At 40.2% G+C, this 22,336-nt stretch overlaps 1 protein-coding gene across 1 annotated transcript in view; it reads left to right on the forward strand.

Annotated features, from left to right (window-relative positions):
• The window catches only part of PLCL2 (phospholipase C like 2), a 204,933-nt gene that overhangs the window by 177,539 nt on the left and 5,058 nt on the right, over positions 1 to 22,336 (forward strand). Inside the window, exon 5 of the mRNA XM_017875877.1 lies at positions 4,969 to 5,078. Within this exon, the coding sequence (XP_017731366.1) occupies positions 4,969 to 5,078 (110 nt within the window). The remainder of the gene's footprint in view (positions 1 to 4,968; positions 5,079 to 22,336) is intronic.

Genomic DNA, 22,336 nt, shown 5'->3' on the forward strand with positions numbered 1-22,336 from the left:
CTTCCTTCCTTCCTTCCTTCCTTCCTTCCTTCCTTCCTTCCTTCCTTCCTTCTTCCTTCCCTCCTTCCTTCTTGTCTTTTAGGATAGACAGTCTTACAGTTCTTAGATTTTCTGAAATACCCCTCTAATAATGACCCTCTGATACCTACTGGACATGGACTTTGCACCTCTCAGTCCCATCTACCCATCTACCTAATCGGGTTTTCTTCAAAATGATCCCTAGTCCTCTTGCATGGAAATCTGAAAATGTCTGGCTGGGCCCACCGCAAACCTCCTGAATCAGAACCTCCAGGGAGACGCAGGAACCTGCACTTTAAACACACCTCTAGCGATTCTGTTACTCGTTGAGGTTTGAGATACATTCTCTAGTCTCCATGTGACTTCTGTGCGCTGCCTGTGCCCACTATTCTCTGACAAGTTCCCCCAGACCCTCCTCACATGCTCTTTAAATTCTCTGGATTACTGTAATCCACTTTTGCCTGTTCAACTGCAGTCACAGGTTCACATAGCTCCTTGCTCACCACAGCTTTTACCAACACTGGATCATGCTCCATTCGCATCCCCACAGTGGGAGTCCCTCATCTTTTCTCTTCCTGTAATTAAAGTGCAAGGAGTTTTAAAATAAAACGAACTTGACTTCTTGTGGGGGGGAGAGGGAGTGTGACTTAGTCTTAAGCTTTTTATTTCTCACCTGATTTTCACCAGCTACTTTAAAACTCACTCTATCTAGTCTTTAGACAGAATAGTATGACTTACAGAAGGAGAAGAGATACTACTCTTCAGCTTTTAGTAAGAGAAGGACTTTTTCGTTGGGCTAATGTTTCTTTGCTGAAAATAATTTGAAAAATGAAGTGGTTACTTAACTTCTAACCCAGAGAAGTTCTTTATACAGCACTGTTGTTGTAAAGAACTCTGAAGACCTCCTGTGACATGCTAGGAATGGATTTCCTAGTAATTTAGTACTGAGAGAATAATGCAATTTGCATCTTAGATATCTTAATGGATTTCTTTTGTTTTATATATATAGACTGATCCAGTTCAAATGTATAATCTCATTCTCTCTCTCTCTCTCTCTCTCTCTCTCTTCCCTTCTAACTGGTAGCTATGCAATAGCCCTTACAGTGTTCTGCCCACAGAATAATTATTTTACACATATGACTATATCAGACAAACCAAGATTAAAATCTTTCTTTGCCACTTCCTTAGGAAAGTGCTGTAGCCTCTGTCTGCATTTCTTTTATAGCATATGTGAAGTGCCTGGCAAGTTGCCTTGTAATTCCCTTGGTTGTGTATCCTTAGTCCTTGCCCTGGCCCTCGCATGTCACAGGGAGACAGTGAAAGGTCAAGGTGAGAACCCTTTTCTTAAAAAAATAAAATCAATGTATGCTTCAAATTAGTTGATTAGCAAAATCCACTCTGGTGGATTAGCAAAGATCAGTCATTTCTAAGTTAATAACACAGAAATGTTTAAAAGACCAGCCTGACGAACATGGTAAAACCCCATTTCTACTAAAAATACAAAAATTAGCCTCGTGTGGTGGCAGGCACCTGTAATCCCAGTTACTTGGGAGGCTGAGGCAGGAGAATTGCTTGAACCCAGGAGGCAGAGGTGGCAGTGAGCCGAGATCACACCACTGCACCCTTACCTGGGCAACAGAGTGAGACTTTGTTTCAAAATAAAAAATAAAAATAAAAAAAGACGTGTTTAAAAGAAACAGATGTATTATGCAGCAACTCAAATAATTAAATAAATGACAATGGGATTAATAGTCTGAGTTTTTTATTTTTAACTTAGTATTTCCAGTGTTCAATTTATTACCTTTTTGCCTGTTTTTTAAAAGAGCTTCACTAATAAAACATTTTGCATGTCCCTGTGAACTTTTATTGGGCTAGAGGTATTTTAAGAGGAGTAAGATAAGGGAGAATGGTCTCGTCTCATTTTTTAAATAGACTTGTAAAATATGAGCTTTTTCGATAGCAGCCATGTATGCAGCTACACTTGTTTCTTTAAATGTTTCCCCATTTCTTCCTTATCTATATCATTTTTTATCCTTTCAACTCTGTTTCATCTTCAAGTCCCCAGTCCTTCTCAAGGCAGACTGTTCCCTAGGTTCATACTTTCTGAAGTTTCTGAAAGGTATTTTTTTTTTTTTTTTTTTTGAGACAGGAGTCTCGCTCTGTTGCCCATGCTGGAGTGCCATGGCACTATCTCAGCTCATTGCAAGCTCCGCCTCCCAGGTTCACACCATTCTCCTGCCTCAGCCTCCCGTGTAGCTGGGATTACAGGCGCCTGCCACTACGCCTGGCTAATTTTTGTATTTTAGTAGAGACGGAGTTTCACCTTGTTAGCCAGGATGGTCTCAATCTCCTGACCTCATGATCCTCCCACCTCGGCCTCCCAAAGTGCTGGGATTACAGGCGTGAGCCACCGCGCCTGGCCTGAAAGCTGTTTTCCTAAGAGTAGCTGTTTGTCTAAGCTCAGCATTCCCTTCTTCTGCTGTTCCATATTTACATTATGTGAGCTGGAATTAAGCCCAGCATACCAGTTCCTGTCATTGCCTCATTACCTTACAGGTGATCAAATGCTCAGCAAGGCACCATAAACAGTCTGCCCCTAGCAGAATGAGGCTTCCATGCAGATACCTTGGTGTTAGAAAAATCCCTCACTATTATTGTTACACCTCGTGCCAGTTTTGAAATGCCATAAAAAACCATTGTGAAGAGCCCACATCCGGTCAAGCAATTGTAATATGTGGTCCTGCTTTAGTTAGTATCACTTCCATTTTTCCTCCTAGTTTCTTTTCCCATTCATCTTACAGTCCATGGAGTCAGATTTCTTGTTTGTAGAGAGCCACCCCCTCCCTCCCACTCTTGTGTCTCCTTTCCTGTAATTCCAGTCATGGATTCCATTCTGCAAGCCTCAGTGATACTTATGAGAATATGGCAGCTTCTGACTGCCAGAAACATAATGAGTATTAATTATTCCTGTTTGGAAATCCAGAACTCTTGGAGTCCAATATTAAAACTTAGAAAAGCCAAGCACATCAGTCTTATCATTAGGGCCCCAATGGGTGGATCTGAGTCATGCAGCACACTCCAGGGAGTCTCCTAGAGGTGAAGAGTGGGGAAAGTGTGTGTGTGGCATTGGGGTGGAGGGGGCTTATTCAGTTAACCAAGTTGGAATGTTCTCAAGTACCGTCATCAGCAAAAGAGAAGTTGGAGAAAAGGGGAATGGTCCATGGGTTAGTTCCCTGGAGAGTGGAATGAATCTTACTAGTTACTGTTCTTTCCCAAAACCAGTGAGGCTACCATATCTTATTAGCATAACAGGAAGTAGGACCACAGCTCCTGGTTAGGTGAGAGAAAGAAACACAGAAGTAAAAAGACTAAATTGGCCATTTATTGTATTTATGATATGTGTGTCAGCTTTTGCTTGATATTTAAACACACTAAGGAATAAAGTTGTCAATCACCATATGAAGAGTTGCTTTGAAATGGTGTTGCATAGAAAGGGAATTAGAAATCGAAATGCCCAACTGAAGAGTAAAAGTGCGCAAAAGAATGTACAAAAGGTCTTGTAAAATTTACAACAGTGCTAAATTATTTGTAATAGCAAAAGTTTTTAAACCATGCAACGTCCTTCAGTAGGGAACTGGTTAAATAAATACTGGTTCATCTACACAATGGAGTCTGTAGCTGTTACAGAAAAGAGTGAGGAAGAGCTCTACATTGACATGGAGTGAACTCCACTATGCAATTGTGTGAGAAAAAGAAAGAAAATAACCAACATGCAGGACACTGTACATAGCATGCTACTTTCCTGTAAGAAAGGAAGATTATGAATAATATATGCACATTTGATTACATTTACAAAGAGAAACAATACAATAAAAAACTAATAAGAACATATAAAGGGAAGAAGGATCAAGGTAGAGAAGACCATAAATGAGGCAAGACTTACCTGAATTCACCTCAATATGTAGTTTAACTTTGGAATTATGTAATGTTTTGACATAATTCATAAAACAAATTACATCAAAAAAAGTACTCCCCCCACCACATATATGTAAAATGAGAAAAAAGAAACACATGACCTAATTGTACATTGTCAGTAACATAACCACAGAGAGAAAAGAATTATTCCAGCTGACCCTAGAACGTCATATTTTTCACTGAACATTCTCAATTACTTATACTCTAAGGACAAAAAAAATGCTAAGAATGTTTAAATTGGATTCAGTAGTCTTACTATTAGCAGTTATATTGGTGTGATTAGGAATTAAGATTTTTCCATCTAATGGAAAAAAAGCATAAAATTTTTAAATTTATGTGGAAACCCTGTAAACTAAATTTGAATTAGAGGATCTATAGATCTTGCAGAAATTATTTTGAACAGCAGTAGGGAATATTTATTTATTATATAAATTCTGGTGTAGAGTTGTAGCATAAATGCAGAGTTAGAGTTCAGGGTCTTTCTCCACTCCCCTCCTTGTACTGTGGGCTTGGTCTTTGACCTCAGATTGACCCTTTCTGTGACAGAAAATACATCACTTTGCATTCTTTCTATCCCTGGTCTCCACTGTGTTCTCAGTGGAGCTGAAATCCGCCTTCTGAGAGTCCAGGTCCAGATGCTGGTCCCAGCCCTTCTTTCTGCTCCCTTGCAGTCTCCCATCTCTGAAGCTTGCTGAGCTTCCCTTCTCTAAAATAAGAATAACAGTGATCACAGGTGCCCTGTTTCCCTTCTAAACAATGAGGAACAATTGCTGACTTCGAAGATGCCTTCTGCCTTGTTGTTGCCATAATTTTTCAGTGTTTTGTCCCCATTATTACATTCTTGAATGGACACATTTATGAAATTCCACTGGAGGTTGGAATCATTTTAACTTTACCTAGAAAAAGAAATATTTCCAGTTCATTACCACAGATTGAATGGGAGGTAATATACTTTGTCTTTTTTATTTCTTTCAGCCATGGAATTCCATGAACACTTGCACAGCATAGGCACCAAGGAAGGTTTGAAGGAAAGAAAGCTACAAAAAGCAGTGGAGAGCTTTACCTGGAATATTACCATCTTAAAGGTATCTACAGAGTTGTTTCTGATGCTGGTGATTTTGCAGTCTTTTACAGCATGCTTCCCTTTCTTAGTATAACATTTCCTGCATGGTACATGGTCAGCCACTGAGATTGTAGAATGGATACAGAAATCACATGAAGAACTCTGCCCTCCTAGAGTCTGTAGGCACAACAGTTTGGCATTGTAGATCAGATGAAGAACAGGGGAACTTCTATGACTGGCACATTGTAGGTTCTGATAGATAAAGGACTTTGTCATTTTATCCTTAAGATATTTTAAAGTTTATAAATGCCAGTTGCTATATGTAAAATAGAAAATATTGATTACAGAGGAATGATTGGGAATTTAAAGATTCTAGTTACTCAAATTTCATATAACACTTTATAATTATAGCTATAATGTTCATATAATCCCAGAAATAAATAGAAAAGAATTGTATGGAGCATAATCAAAGGAAACACATAAAAGAATTGTTATTGAAAGAAATATTTCTTGAAGGGAAATGCCATCTCTATGCATATCTATTTTGGCATAACAGTTTTAAAATTAACTTTTTTATTTTATTATAAAATAATATATTTTCATTGTCAAAAATGTCAAAAGAGCAATAATCAAAGGTAAACACAATCCCATCATCCAGAGACAATTACTGTTGGCCTTTTGCTGTGCATTCTCTCAGGCTGATTTTCTACTTTATATGTAATATGACATAATTTTAAAAATAATACGGTGTATGTACCTCGAAACTTTTGAGTTTTACCTCAATAGTTCTTCTCAGTGTTATTCACAGAGCATAAATAATAATAACACAGAGGTTATTTCATTCCAGATCTTGGACAATTAATAAATGTAAAATTACTCTCTGGTGTTTGCCTTCCAAACTTTCTGCTTAGCTGAATTTGTAGGGAAGAAAGGAAGGCTTCCCTTTCACCCTCTGAAGCTGCCTTGAAAATGAACCAACAAGTGACAGATTAGCAGGCATGAAAAGACCTACATATTATATTTATTTAAGGTGCAGAAGCATGGGGAATGACAGGAGAATGATTACCTAACAACCCAGTGTGATCTTGATGCTTACAAACCCTTCTTCATAGTGGAGGGACATGGGGGAAATGTGGCCGTTTTTGAGGGGTAGTAAATGAATTTTAGGGGAAATGAATGGGCCCAGTGCTCAGAAATGGGATAGTAAATGATTCTCTTTGGGAATCGAATGGTCTGAGAAGGAAAAATAGTTTGGGAGGAAGTTCTTTGTGCTGTAGTTGTGGTGTTAAATTTTCAGTCTCTTCTTCTGTAATACAAATTTTAATCTTCTCTGGTTAATGAAATGTCAGAGAGGAGATCAGAAGCATTTGTGCTCCTCCTTGGTGGGTTCAGTTTCTAGTTAGATAAGGGAATTTGAACAGCCTCATCTCTGGGGGAGAGAGGACTGAGAGATACGTGGTGGCCTCATCTCTGGGGGAGAGGGGACTGAGAGATACGTGGTGGGGGGTCAGAGAAACCTTGAGCCTGCTTCTTTAGGTCAGCATGTCAGTGTCATCTTTTGGGGTATTGTTTTCTGAGCCCCAACAGATTCAAGACCGTAAAGACATTATCACAGCTGCCATTTTAAATTTCCTCATTCCCCCTCAAGTTAAAAGCTCCATCCCTGGAGCTGACAATAATTTTCAGATTTGATGTAATAAAAGGTCTCTTCCAAAGCTAGTCACCATTTGCATTTTTCTCACGTTAAACTTCTACCTATTTTTCTAATTAAGATCATTTTCTTGACTTCTTCAGACATTTCCCTCTTTACATATGTACTTTTCTTATATACCTATTTTGCTTAGAATGTAACCCTGATTGTTTGCAGATCAGTAAACAGCAGACATAAGAATTTACAACGAAAAAGGATTTGGCTTTACAATTTGCTGATTCACTCCTGGTCAGAGGTGGGGGGCACACTACAAATTTCCTGTAAACTCAGAAAATATAGCACAGCAGATTAAGCCCTGTGGTAGGAACAAATGCTCACTTTGTTTTAATTTTATTAGAGGCAAATAAAGACATAGGAACCAAACTTTGGCCTGTCAAGTACCCTTGCTACTCCTGTGTGGTCCGGGAACCAGCAGCCTAGGCCTCAGGGGGGAACTTGTTAGAAATTCAGAATCTCAAGCCCCACCCCGGTCCTGCTGATTCAGAACCTGCATTTTTACAAGATCCCCAGGTGATTCTTAGGCACATTAAAGTTTGAGAAGCACTGGGCCGAGAGCCACCAAAAATGGGAGCCTGATGCACATATTAATGAAAAACAGCTGACACAAAGCAGTGTGCCATATTTTAGAAGTAATTGGACCAAATAGATACACTGAAGAAACCTACTTTCTTTTGAATTGTGTCCAGGAGAGAGAATTAACACCTCAGACTTATGTTCATATGGAAGAAAATGTATAGGATGGGGTAATAGGTCTTTTTTTAATTTCCAGGATAATATTTGCTACAGATGGTGTTTGAGGATGGTAGAACGTAAGTGAGGGATGAGGAAGAATTGGAAAGATCTGTGTGTCATTTCTGTAGAATGGGGGGCTTTTTTCATTCCTGTATGTCACTGATTTAAACTTTCTTTAGAAGAATGAGTGCTGACAGGGAATCTTGAACGTGAATTTAGGTCTGAGTTGAGCTACCAGTATTTTCCTGGCAGGAGGGCATGGGATCTGTTGAGTTCCTCCCATCACTTTTTCTTTGCAGTGAACTTGGAGAGGTGGCAGTGCTCCAGGCAGATGGCCAGCAGTAAACACACAGCAGGAGGCTCCCAGTGGCACAAATGCTTAGGGAGGGTTTCAGATGACCCCAGAAATGCTGAGAAGAGGAAGTGAAGGAGGAAGCCAGGAAGACTGCTGAAGGAGCTCTGAAATAGTCCAAGGCTTGAGAATTACCTGGGATGCTTAAAAATGCCGTCCCCTAAGCCTAACCCCAGCAGCCTTCCCAGACCAGAATCTCCAGGCTTGGAACCAAGGAATCTGCTTATTTAACAAGTTTCTTGGGGGATTCTGAGGCACACTAAAAACAAACCTTATTATTATTGTCCTAGAACCAAAGCTTTCCTGATGCATCACCATTGTCATTTGAACCATAAGGAGGTAGGGTGACCAGCCATCCCAGGAACAAGACATTCAGTGCTAAAACCAGGACAATCTGGGCAAACTGGGACCATTGATCACCCTGAGAGGAGTTCTTGCCACTAAAAATATCCTTTCATTAAAGGATGTCTGTCCCAGTTTTATGAATCTTTACTTGCTGTGTTTAGTTTTTTAATTTTGAAGGTTCTTTTAAAATTCAGAAATGAACAAAGAAGAAATAAAGTCATCTATAACTGCCACGCCCAAAATTATCTACTATTAACATCTTGGCATACTTACTTCCAGTCTTTTTTTTTCTTGAAAAAAAAAGCATTCATTTGTTATTGTAAATCTATCTTTTTTTAAAAAAAGAAAAATGTTTTTAAATGACCCAAGGTTATCCCTCTGAGAAATAACCATTATTAGATGTAGGTGACCTTATTCCAGGAACCTTTCTGTATGAATATGTCTGGATGGATCAGTACATATTTTATTGATTCTAAGTCATACTTTTTTTTCACACTTTCGGTATCTTTGAAATTAGCGTACATCTTATAGTCCATGGCATCTTTGCATTATATCCTGTTTAAATTGGCAATGATTTTTCTTTGTTAGTGCTACATAAAATACTGGCACATCTCACAAGCACTAATGTCTCAGATATTATGAAATAAGTTATGTCAGTAGATAAAATTCTTTTTTTTCTTTTTCTTTTTCTTTTTTGAGTTGGAGTCTCACTCTGTCACCCAGGCTGGAGTGCAGTGGCACAATCTCAGCTCACTGCAACCTCTGTCTCCTGGGTTCAAGTGATTCTCCTGCCTCAGCCTTCCAAATAGCTGGAACCATATGCATGTGCCACCATGCCCAGCTAATTTTTGTATGTTTAGTAGAGACAAGGTTTCACCATCTTGGCCAGGCTAGTTTCGAATTCCTGACCTCAGGTAATCTGCCCACTTCAGCCTCCCAAAGTGCTGGGATTACAGTCATGAACCATCGCGCCTGACCGATAGAATTCTAATATAATTGTTCTTTAATATTTTTTAAGTACTAAATTTCATTTTACTTAACCATAAAGATGCTAAATGAATTGGTGAGCAATTTCTACCATAACAAAGATTTATTTCCATTTCCCAAAAGATCCCTTTGAGGTTAAGAAAAGGGATTATGAAAATGTTAATAGAAGTCATTTTGTCGGGTATTTTTAAAGCTACATGTTTTAGTTATACGTATTATTGATTGACCTGCTATGAAAGATGACAATATGGGCTGGGCATGGTAGCTCATGCCTGTAATCCCAGCACTTTGGAAGGCCAAGCCGGGTGGATCATCTGAGGTCAGGAGTTCAAGACCAGCCTGGCCAACATGATGAAACCCCGTCTCAACTGAAAATACAAAAATTAGTTGGGCATGGTGGCAGGTGCCTGTAATCCCAGCTACTTGGGAGGCTGAGGCAGGAGAATCACTTGAACCCAGGAGGCAGAGGTTGTAGTGAGCCAAGATCGTGCCACTGCACTCCAGCCTGGGCGACAGAGTGAGACTCTGTCTCCAAAAAAAGAAAGATGATATGTCACCATCAATCTGAGAAGGCACCCATGCTTTCCTGCAGCCTACATGAATAGCAGGGAAAAGAAAGAAAGCCAGCCGGTGTCATTGCCAGGCTTCTTATGATACTTGGACCCAGCTTTCTCTTCTCAGAGTTTGTAAAATGTCCTGTTCTAGAGTTTCTGCTGCAAACTGAGGAGAGGGTGTAATCCATTCCCACAGGCCTCCAGTTGCTTCTTTGATTTAGAAACCAACTTTCAAACCTCCCTCCATTAGATAGTCTGCATCATTCTTTTTTGTGTGTCAACTTTGAGACATAATGTTTGTAAAATAAAATTCACCAATTTTGAGCACAAAATCCTATGAGTTTTGACAAATGTATATAAAGGCATACCTTGGAGACTGCTTTTTCAGTTCCAGACCATGGCAATAAAGCAAACATCACAATAAAGTGAGTCACATGATTTTTTTGGTTTCCCAGTATATATAAAAGTTATATTTACACTATAATATGGTCTATTAAGTGTACAGTAGCATTTATGTCTAAAAAAATGTACATAGCTTAATTTAAAAATACTTTATTGCTAAAAAATGCTAATAATCATCTAAGCCCTCAGCTAGTTGTAATCCTTTTGCTGGAGAAGGATTTTGTCTCCATGTTAATGGGTGATGACTGATGAGGGTGGTGGTTGCTGAAGGCTAGGGTGGCTCGTGGCAATTTCTTAAAATAAGACAACAATGGAGTTTGCTGCACCGATGGACTCTTTCTTTCACCACAGATTTCTCTGTAACATGCAATGCTGTTCAGTAGCATTTTACCCACAGTAGAACTTCTTTGAAAATTAGTCTTCTCCAACCCTGCCATTCCTTTATCAATTAAGTGTATGTAATATTCCAACTCCTTTGCTGTAATTACAGCAGTGTTCACAGCATCTTCACCGGAGTAGATTCCATCTCAAGAAACCGCTTTCTCTGCTCATTCATAAGAAGCAACTCATCATGCATTACAGTTTTATGATGAGATTGCAGCAGTTTAGTCACCTCTTCAGGCTCTATTTCTAATTCTAGTTATCTAGCTATTTTCATCCCATCTGCATGTACTTTCCCCACTGTCGTCGCGAACCCCTCCAAGTCAACCATGAGGGCTGGGATCAACTTCCTCCAAAATCAGCTTCTTCCAAACTCCTGTTAATGTTGACATTCTGACTTCTCCCATGAATCATGAATGTTATTAATGGCATCTTAGAATGGTGAATCCTTTCCAGAAGGTCTTCAATTTACTTTACCCAGATTCATCAGAGGAATCACTATCTATGGCAGCTATAGCCTTATTAAATGTATTTCTTGAAAGTCAAAATTATTCTTTGATCCATGGACTGCAGAATGGATATTGTATTAGCAGGCATGAAAACAATGTTAATCTCCTTGTGCATCCCTATCAGAGCACTTGTGTGACCAGGTACATTGTTGATAGGCAGTAATATTGTGAAAGGGACCTTTTTTACTGAGTCCCAACTGTGGGCTTAAAATATTCAGGAAACCATGCTGTAAACACGTATGTTGTCATCTAGGCTTTATTGATCCATTTATAGAGCACAGGCAGAGTAAATTTAGCATAATTCTTAAGGATCCTAGGATTTTCAGAATGGCCAATGAGCATCGGCTGCTACTTACAGCCACCAACTGCATTATTCCCTAACAAGTTTATCAAACTGTCCTTTGAACCCTTGAAGCCAAGCATTGACTTCTCCTTTTGAGCCATGAAAGCCCTAGATGGCATCTTCTTTCAATAGAAGGCTGTTTCATCTATACTGAAAATCTGTTGTTTAGTATAGCCACCTTCATCAGTGATCTTGGCTAAGTCTTCTGGGTAACTCACTGCACCTTCTACATCAGCACTTGCTGCTTTGCATTGCACTTTGATGTGATAGAGATGGCTTATTTCCTTAAACCTATGACCCAACCACTGCTAGCCTCTAGCTTTTCTTCTGCAACTTTCTTACCTCTCTTAGCCTTCATAGAATTGAAGAGAGTTAGGGCCTTGCTCTGGAATAGGCTTTGGCTTAAGAGAATGTTGTGGCTGGTTTGATCTCCTATTGAGACCACTCAGACTTTCTACATATCAGCAATAAGGCAGCTTTGCTTTCTCATCATTCGTGAGTTCAGTAGAACAGCACTTTAACTTTCCTTCACAAGCTTTTCCTTTGCATTAACAACTTGGATAAATGTTTGGTGCAAGAGGCCTAGCTTTTTGCTCATCTTGGCTTTTGACTTGAACTCTCAGTAAGCTTCATTATTTCTAGTTTTTTATTTCAAGTGCAACTCTTCTTTTCACTTGAACACTTGGAGGCCTTTGTAGGGTTATTTTTTGGCCTAATTTTCATATCGTTATGTCTCAGGGACTTTTCATGTCGTTAGGGAGGCCTAAAGAGACAGAGAGAGATGGAGAGTGGCCAGTGGAACAGTCAGAACACACACAACATTTACCAATTAAGTTTGCTGTCTTATAAGGAAGGGCACACCTTATAGTGCCCCAAAACAATTACAATAGTAGCATCAAAGACCATCAATCACAAATCACCATAACTGATATAATAATAATGAAAAAGTTTGAAATATTGCAAGAATTACCAAAATGTGACACAGAGACACAAAGTGAACACATGCTGTTGGAAAAATGACACTGTAAACTTGCTTGACGCAAGGTTGCCACAAACCTTCAGTTTGTTAAAAAAAAAAAAAATGCAGTATTTGTGAAGTGTGATAAAATAAACTATATCTGGAGTCATGCAACCCCCAGCACAATGATGATAGGTGTCACCCTGCTCCCCCAAATTGCATTGTGCCCCTTTGTAGTAAAATCCTTTATGTTGGCAACCACTTAATCTTATTTCTGTCTCTATAGTTTGACCTGTTCCAGAATGTCATATAAATGGAATTCCATGGCATCCAGTCTTTTCTGCCTGGCTTCTTTCATGTAGCATAGTGCTTTGAGTCATACAAGTTAATGTAGGTTTCAGTACTCCAGTCCTTTTTATTGCTAAATATTATTCTGTTTTATGGATATAACACATTTTGTTTATACATGCACCGATTTATGGACATTTGTGTTGTTTCCAATTTTTAGCTATTATAAATAAACCTTCAATGAACATTGACATATCAATCTTTGTATGGACATGTTTTTATTCTTCTTGGGTAAATATGAGTGCGATTGCTGGGTCACATGGTAAATGTATGTGAGACTTGATAAGAAACTGCCACAGTGCTTTAAAATAAAACTGATGTTCCATTTTGCATTTCCTCAGCAGTGTTACAAGGGTTTCAGTTGCACCACATCCTTGTCAACACTTGGAATTGTCAGTTTTGTCATTCTAGTAAGTGGATGGGGGTTGAGCATCTTTGTGTATATATGAGTTTTAAAAAATATATGACAGGCTCTGATGTGGTTTTCTTTATGTTCTGCTTGGGGTTTGCTGAGATTTTTAGATATGTGAATTTATAGTTTTTAACAAATTTGGAAACTTTTTGGTGATTCTTTCCTGAAATGTTTTTCTCTCTTACCCTTTCTACCATCTTTCTGTAACTCCAATTATATGTATAAATATACCGCTTGATATTATTATCCCACAATCACAGATGCTTATTCATTAGTTTTTAAATATTTTCTGTGGTTTAAAAAAAATTTTTTTTTTTGAGAGAGGATCTCACTCTTGCCCAGGCTGGAGTGCGGTAGCATGAACAGTACTCATTGCAGCCTCAACCTTCTGAGCTGAAATGATCCTCTCATCTCAGCCTCCTGAGTAGCTGGGACCACAGGCACATGCTACCATGCCTGTATAACTTGTACATTTTTTGTTGAGACTAGTTTTGCCATGTTCCCCAGGTTGGTTTCAAACTCCTGGCCTCAAACAATCCTCCCACCTCAGCCTCCCAACGTGTTGGAATTAACTTACTCAGCCGTTTCCTTTTTGTTTTCCTTTTTAATTCTTGATATTTTTATTTCTATGTCTTCAAGCAATATTGCTATATTTTCAAGCAATACTTCTGTCTTCTGTAATATCTAATCTGCCATTAATCCTATTCAGTTTTATTATTAATTTCAAATTTCTCATGTTTCTGTTCATGGTAGTCATATCCTCTACCTTCTTGAAGACATGTCATATATTCACAATAGCTGTTTTCCAACTCCTTCCTCCCTGCTTCTCGGCCCCTCATATTCTAGCCACTGTCGGCTCCCTGAACTCCACGCTCTGTCTTCTCACCCCAGTGGGACTGCTGGGCTCTGTTTGAGTTCCCCTTTCCTGCACTGCACCTGGAAACTGCAAGCAGTAAGCTGGACACAATTATTTGTATTTCTTCTCTCAGGATCACTGTGTTGTACTATATGAAAGTCATTGTTTTCTGCATTCTATCTGGTTTTCTAATTGTATGCCAGCCACATTTCCAACTTTTCCTGGGTCATTTCTTTCTTCCCACCCTCTGCCCCATCTGTTACTCCATGAAACAGAGAGGATGTTCGCTCAGTTTTCATCTCTCTGGTTTGGTTGTGTTTGAGATAGAACTTTCAGAACTTTTATGACTTGCCAACATGACTTCTATGAGTTTTAGTTTATAGAATGATGTTATACCCTTTTTTTAGTTTGGTTGCTGTTTGTGGCTTTTTGCTTGGCTTTATTTTTGCTCATTTCATCAGGAATGTGGAATGGAAATTCTGTAATGCATTTTCAATCCACCAGCTTAATCAAGACTTCCTCTACCTTTATTTTCCAGTTGCCAAAATATTCACTGTACTGGTGGTAATTTTCACTGTGTCGATTGATTGCCACTCCTAAAATGGTAGAATCTCATACTAGAAGAGTCCTGTTTTCATTGGTCTGTTTTGGTTACCAAGAGTAGAAACTCTCTCTGGCCAGCTCACAGAGGAGTGGCCACAGATGCTGGCTCACACAAGGGATCATGAGAGGGACAGGGACCTCAGGGAACTTGGAGACTGGAAACTGCAGTCCAGCCTCATGACAATAGCAAGCTGTCCAAAAACCTGGTGGCCCCCGAGGTAGCTGACCTTCTCTGTGGAACAGGGGTCTTTCTGCTTATCTTTCCGCCTCTTCTCCATTCTGCTGCTTCTGCTGGCTGGCTCATTCTATTCACTCAGAGTTTCTACTGCTTTATAACTTTTTCTGGCCTTGGTCTGTTCTTTACCATACCTTCTCAGCATTTATTTCAAGTACTCAATCTATTTGTATTTCCTACCTCAGCCTAGGCTTTTAGCTCCAGACCAGTGGTCCTGATAAACCTCCTCTTGTATTAAGTGTCCTTTGATCAGGTTCTCTCTCTGCTTTAATCCACTTTGTCCAGGAAGGTATTGTCAGATAGCACAACATATGGCTCCCTTTGGTGACTGTTTCAGTTGTCTATTGCTGTATAACAAACCACTACAAAACTAGTGGCTTAAAACAATGATTTCTTATTTCTTGTGATTCTGTGGGTTAGCTGGGCTCAGCCAGATGGTTTTCCTGCTCCATACAGTGTTAGCTGGGATCACTTAAGAGATTTTCTTCTGCTGGGAACTCAGCTTGGCCTGGAACATCCAAGAAGGCACTCACATGGCTGGATCTCATCTGGGGTGGCTGGAATGGCTGGACTTTTTTTTATAGCATCTATATCATATCTTGGACTTAAATTAAGCTTGTTACAGCCCAAGATGTTTTCCAGATGAATGGCTGCCAGGCTAGCTCTCCTGACCTGTGTCCCTCTACCATCAGAAACAAGACTATCAATAAACCCTGAAAGTAATTCGAGATTCATTCTCTTTAGGAACCTAAGACTTCTGCCAAAAAATAAATCAATGAAACAGATGGTTTTTGTACCTGGTAAGACGTTTGTCTTGATTTTCTTCATTTTCACCTGAGGTACAGTGCTTGTCTTGAAGACTTAAAAGACTGGCATTTGTTTCCTTTTTGAAGTTGCCATGATAGTTGATGTATGACTCCTTTTATTGAGGCTCATATCTTTTAGTTGTTTTTATTTATTATAGGTAGAATATTATGTTGTCTCTTTTCCTGAAAAGCTATAATTGACTGAAAGCCATTTCTCTATTTAGTGTGTGAAAATGCCTCAGAATGGCTCAGAAAATCAAACTACAGGAGCATTTGTCATTAGGCAGGCTGTTCTTTCTGGTCCATTTGAAACACAGTAAAACCTCCAATATTGGGACCCCACTCATGTGGAGTTTGTGATTACTCAGCTAATGTTTGACTGTGTAAATGGTGTACTTGGAAGATTAATAGTGCGAAGGAGGTGCTTACGTGCGCGCTATTTTCCCTGGTGTTTCCAAGGGCTCTTACGCCCATGGGCCAGCCCCACTTGCCTCTCAGTGTCCCCTCGCTCTCTGCGTCCTCTCTCTACACAGCTGGGCCACCCTCCCCTGCCCTCTGGGCCTGGTCCCTGCCTGGAACCCTCTGTTGACACCCAACCTTCTGTGCTTAGGTCATGGCTCACCTCCACTGTCTGGAGACTCCAAAGGCTGCTCCTGAACGCTCACCCTGCCTCTGCCACCAGAGTTGCCAGCTCTGTGCCAGATGAGGCCACTGTCGTACTGCATGGTGAACTTTAGCCCTTCCCATGGACAGGTCTGTAGCAGAGGGACATGCAGTCAAAGTCAGAACCTAGAACGCTTTGTAGCATAGAAATCATTCTGCTAAATGGTTGGGCTCCAGAGGTGCCATGTGTTGGAGTCATGGTCACTCCTCTGTGGCAGGCAGCATCAGCCCCTGGGCCTGCCACCATCCTTTCCTGCCCTGAGTTTCCCCAACTCAGACACTGTCTCCTCCATGGTGCTGCTGAGGAGCCCCCAACCCTCTGTCTTTGGTGAAGGAAATGTAAAATTGTTTATAAGGAGGAAGGCATTCATTCTGAATTTAATAAATTGAATATTATATGTAAAATTATTAACTTTTGTACAAACCTCTGAGCACAACCTTGGGAAAATTGGAGACTAACTGTAAATGTGATGACAGCCCAAATATAGGCAAAAGGTGTGGCAGGCAAAGGAAGCCGCACGGATAGTCAGATCTGTGCAGCCCACTGTCCTTGCATCATCAAGACACTGCCTCGAACCACAGAAACATCTCTTTGGATCCAGGAAAAACCAAGGGCAGGAGCTGTGCTTAGAGGGCTCTCCTTTCTGCTCCTGCACAGAACCCCTCATCCCCCTCTGGCAGCTTCTTTGCACCCTTTGGGGTGGAAGTCAGGGTGGAGGGAAAGCGGTCTTCCCGCTGTGGGGAGACAAACTGATTTGCAGTTCATGTTCCGTGCCCATCAAACATGTGAGTGCACATACAGGAAGCCAAAAGGACAAAAAACATCACTCACTCTTGGAATGAGCCTAACATCCGGTACAACAGCCTGTGTCCTGTTGCTCTAGGTTTAGGTGACTCTGATGATCAGGGAGTCTTTTTTCAACCATAAGGTTTATTGAGACTTCAGTGGGAAGTGAGCCTGACCAAGCTAGGAGGCCTTCCTTAATTCCAATGAATGTGCCACAATCTCAGCCAGCCTCAAAAGAGCTCTTGAAAGGAGAACTGTCAACGTATAATCATAAGAGGCGATTTAGAATCCGTAGCCAAGACTCCTACAATCCATTCATTCTTTTTTTCTCCCCCCCGCCCCCCAGAGTTTTGCTCTGTCCCCCAGGCTGGAGTGCAGTGTGTGATCTTGGCTCACTGCAACCTTCACCTCCCGGGTTCAAGTGATTCTCCTGCCTCAGCCGCCCGAGTAGCTGGGATTACAGTCGCCCGCCACCGTGCCCAGCTAATTTTTGTATTTTTAGTAGAGACGGGTTTTGTCATGTTGGCCAGGCTGGTCTCGAACTCCTGACTTCAGGTGATCCACCCACTTCAGCCTCCGAAAGTGCTGGGATTACAGGTGTGAGCCACCACACCTGTTTCATTCTTTTGTTCACTCATTCCTCATTCAACAAACACACATTGGAAATCCATATTTCTGTTTCTGCTTTTAATTACAGGAAGAGTGAATTGTCTACACAGTTTTTGATGTGCTGGGTACATGAAAAATGTAGTGGACATTTCAACTTGCTTGCTTTAAAATATTGTATGTGGTCTGTGGGGTTCAACTCTCTATAGTTTTGGCCTCACAGTTTAGTTTATCCAACAGGAAAATAAAACAAACACACCAGAGAGAAAGGTGTGTGTGTTTCAGTGTGATTTGCTGTTCAGACTCTACCTGTAATCTCTCTAAACTCAGTGTCCTTTTTATGAAAGAGGAATGGTAATAGCTCTTCCCCTGCATCCTGTCTTTGTGGAGCAGGTGGTATCAGTGAAGGTACCTAAATTCTGCTGGGTTCCTGTCTGTGTTCCCAAATAGGTAAGAAAGCCAGGAAGGAAGAGTATTTTCGTGCCTCAGACTCCCATAATGGTATGAGTACCCTCCTTCTTCTCCTCCCTCACACTGCATGTGATTTGGAAGAAAAGTGCCTGCTGGCCCCCAGGAAATGGCAAGTGCTAATCTTTGCTCTCTTCAACACCCAAGCATGTGGCCATTACACAGATGGCAGAGGGCAGGGGAAGTCTTAGCTGCCACACTGGATCCCTCACCTCAGAAGTAAGACAACTGTTTTTCTCTAATAGATAGTTGGACAAAAGGACTTTGAAAACATTAGCCAGTTGTAGAATCCCTGTTGTTTTGTCCCTACGTCTAAATAAAAGCAATGACTTGTACTTGTTAATTTTGGCTCCTAAAATGTAGCACTAACAGATGTGTCTTGAAATATTTTTAATATATTAAAAACTAGAACATCTTTTGTGGTCATACGGAAAGTATGGTGATTAGCCCAAGGGTTGAGCACAGCTGGGGTGCGGTTCTGGCATTTGGAGCTGCCATCATTCTTTTCCTGGCTGCTGCGGCCTCTGATCCAATCCCAGGTAAGCCACAGGCCCAGCCAGAAAAAGCACGGTCATGCCAGACTCGCAGCAAGAGCTGCTGGGATCCAGCCACTGCCCTCAGTTACATCTTTTAAAGATTACTAAGTAAGAACCTTAAATATTTTGACCTAAGGTTGTTAAAAACTCTTTCAAGATGAAAACCAAATAGAATAAGTTAAAAAAAATTCAAACCAGAATGTGTGAAATCAAATGACATTTGAGTTGTTCAGCTGAAAACATTGCAAAGCCAGCTTTGTGGAAGGAGTCTTCAAAACCAGACACCCTGTGTCAGTGGGTGGCAGTGTTTTAAGTAACCTTTGCTCTTTTCAAGTCTTTTGAATCTATGAAATATGAACACTGCTACAACAAACACCCCCACCTCTTTCAGATTTTTTTATTTTTATTTTTTGAGACAGTTTTGTTCTTGTTGCCCAGGCTGCAGTGTAATGCCACAGTCTTGGCTCACTGCAACTTCCGCCTCCCGGGTTCAAGCAATTCTTATGCCTCAGCCTCCCAAGTAGCTGGGTTTACAGGTGCCCACCACCATGCCCAGCCAATTTTTTTGTATTTGTAGTAGAGACGAGGTTTCACCATGTACTCCTGACCTGAGGTGATCTGTCTGCCTTGGCCTTCCAAAGTGCTGGGATTACAGACATGAGCCACCATGCCTGGCCAGAATTGTTCTTCACTCACGCTGCATGCCTTACCTCCAAGATGTCTTAAACATGTATTTTTAGACACATAGAACAAACTAAAAGTGATGTGGACAAAGTTCAGCAGCTTCTGAAGCCCAGATTTATTGCCTTTGGGAGTCCATTGTGTCTTGCCTTGGTAACGTCCAAAGGCCTATTCTGTTCAAGATACCATGATGACTTCTCTGAAGTTGAGAAATGTAAGATTCAACGAGATGAAGGATTCTGCTATTACCACATTAATTACCATATGCCATCTGGGGATTTTTGTTGTTAAATACCCTGTCATCATGTAGTAGATCTATATATGCTGACATGGAAAGATCGCTAAGACATAACTTTTCTTAAAGAAAAAGGGAAACCAAAGAACAATATAGATTGCTTGATTGTATTTACATTAAAAGTAAAATAAGATAACTGTTTGTAATATACATATAATGCCGAGAAAAAGACAAAACTCATTGTTTAGGTGGCAGCTGTGAGATTAAAGGGGAGACTTTCACATTTTACTTTAATTACGTTACTTTAAATGCATTCAACAGATGGTTATGGAGCCCTGACTCTGTACCTGGCACTGTTCTAGGCTCTGAGGATTCAGCATTGATCAGAAGACAAAAATTCCTGCCCTCGTGAAGTTTACATTTAGTGGAAGAGACAGACAATAAACCAAGCAGTAGAGTAAGGCAATAAGTATTATGGAAAAAGCAAGGCCGGGAAGCAGTAAGGAGAATTATGGACAGGAAGTGAGAGTTCTAATTAGACAAGATGGGGCTGTCAGAGAGGGCGCTGCTGTGAAGAGGGCATCAGAGTCAAGATGGCATCAAGGGGAGGGGAGGGAGCTAGCCAGGTGCATTTCTGTGGCAAGGGCATTCCCTGTAGAGGGAACAATGAGTGCATAGACATTGAGGCTGGACTAAAGAGGACCTGATGGGTTTGAGGAACATTTAGGAGCGTACCATATCAGAGGCTGGGTGAACACTACAGGTTGGGTGGGTGGGTGAAAGAAGTCAGATGAGGCTGTGGGCAAGGACTTTGACTCTCACTCTGAGTTATTTGGGGAGCTGCTGAAGAGTTTTAAACAGAGAGGACGGGATGTCCTGTGTTTTAATTTGAGCTCTCTGGCTGTCATGTTGAAAATCGAGAGGGAAGACCAGTCAGAATAAACTCCAAGAAAGATTATGGTGGCTTAAACCACAATGGTGGCAGTGAAGATGGTAAGAAATGGTGAGAAACTTTATATATATGTTTTGAAGATTGTGACAGTAGGACCTACTGACAGGTGGGATGATAGATGGAAGAAAAAGGGAAGAGTAAATAATGACACCAGGGTCCTTGGTCCAGGTCAAGAATGGGGTTGCTTTGACTGAAGAGTAGCTGGTAGTAGGAGTAGTAGCAGGATATCAGAAACTCAACTGGACGTGTGATGTCCAAAGAATGATGCCTAGATAGGCATTTTGGTAGGTACTAATTTTTATTAATAAAATAATAAGAGCATACATCAATGAAATTAAAACAGAAAGTGCATAGAGAAAATCAATAAAACCAAAAGCCACTCCTTTGAAAACCTTATTAAAATCAATAAGTCTTTAGTCAAGCTAAGAAAAAAGATGATACAAATTACTAATGTCAGAAATGAAATAAAGGACATCACCACAGATTTTATGGACACTAAAAGGACAATGAAGGAATATGATGAACAATTCTATACCCACAAACTTGAAAACCTAGATGACATAGGCCAATTCCTTGAAAGGTAAAATCTGCCAAAACTCACATAAGAAGAAATAGGCAATCTGAATAATTCTATATCTATTAAAGAAATCAAATCAATAATTAATAAGCCTCCAAAACAGAAAGCACCAACCCAGATAGGTTTACTGGCTTCTACTAAACATTTAAAGAAGAAATGATACCAATACTCTACAGTCTCTTCCAGAAAATAGAAGCAGAGTGAATACTTCCTAACTCATTCTAGCAGGCCAGTTTTATCCTAATACCAAACCAAAGACATTAGAAGAAAAGAAAACAATAGACCAGTATCTCTCATCAACACAGAAGCAAAAATCCTTAACACACTATTAACAATTAAAATCCAAAATGAATAAAAGAATTATTCACCATGATCAAAAGGGATTTATACTGGGTATACAAGGCTGATTTAACTTTTGAAAAATCAACTAATGTCATTCATCATATCAACAGGCTAAAAAAGAAAAAGTTCATGGTTATATCAGTAGATGCAGAAAAAACATTTAACAAAATTCAACACCCATTCATGATAAAAATTCTCAGTGAACTAGGAATAGAGAGGACCTTACTCAACTTGATAAGGAACATCTACAAAAATCATACTGCTTATATCATATTTAAAGGTAAGAAACTCAAAGCAATCCTGATAAGATTAGGGACAAAGCAAGGATGTTCTCTGACACCAGTGCTTTCAACATTGACCTGGAAGTCCAGTCCTAACTAATGCAGTAAGACAAGAAAATAAAATAAAAGGTATATGTCTTGAGAAGGAAGAAATAAAACTGTCTTTGTTCACAGATGATATAATCATCTATGTAGAAAATCCAAAAGAATTGACAAAAAAATCTCCTGGAACAATATAATAAGCAATTATGGCAGGGTTGCAGGATACAAGGTTAATATACAAAAATCAATTGAATTTTTTTTTAAGAAAAAAAATTTTGAGACAGGGTCTCACTCTGTCACCCAGGCTGGAGTGTACTGGCATGATCATGGCTCACTGCAGCTTTGACCTCCCTGGGCTCAAGTGATCCTCACACCTCAGCCTCTCAAGTAGCTGATACTTCAGGTGCACACTAACATACCCAGCTAATTTTTGTATTTTTATATAGAGATGGGGTTTTGCCATGTCGCCCAGGCTAGTCTTGAACTCCTGAGGCTCAAGTCTTAGCCTCCCAAAGTGCTGGGATTACAGGCATGAGCCACCACACCCAGCTAATTGATTTCTTATATACCAGCAAA

Source organism: Rhinopithecus bieti, unplaced genomic scaffold (genome assembly GCF_001698545.2).
Source record: "Rhinopithecus bieti isolate Rb0 unplaced genomic scaffold, ASM169854v2 scaffold_8220, whole genome shotgun sequence".
Taxonomy (NCBI): Eukaryota; Metazoa; Chordata; class Mammalia; order Primates; family Cercopithecidae; genus Rhinopithecus; species Rhinopithecus bieti.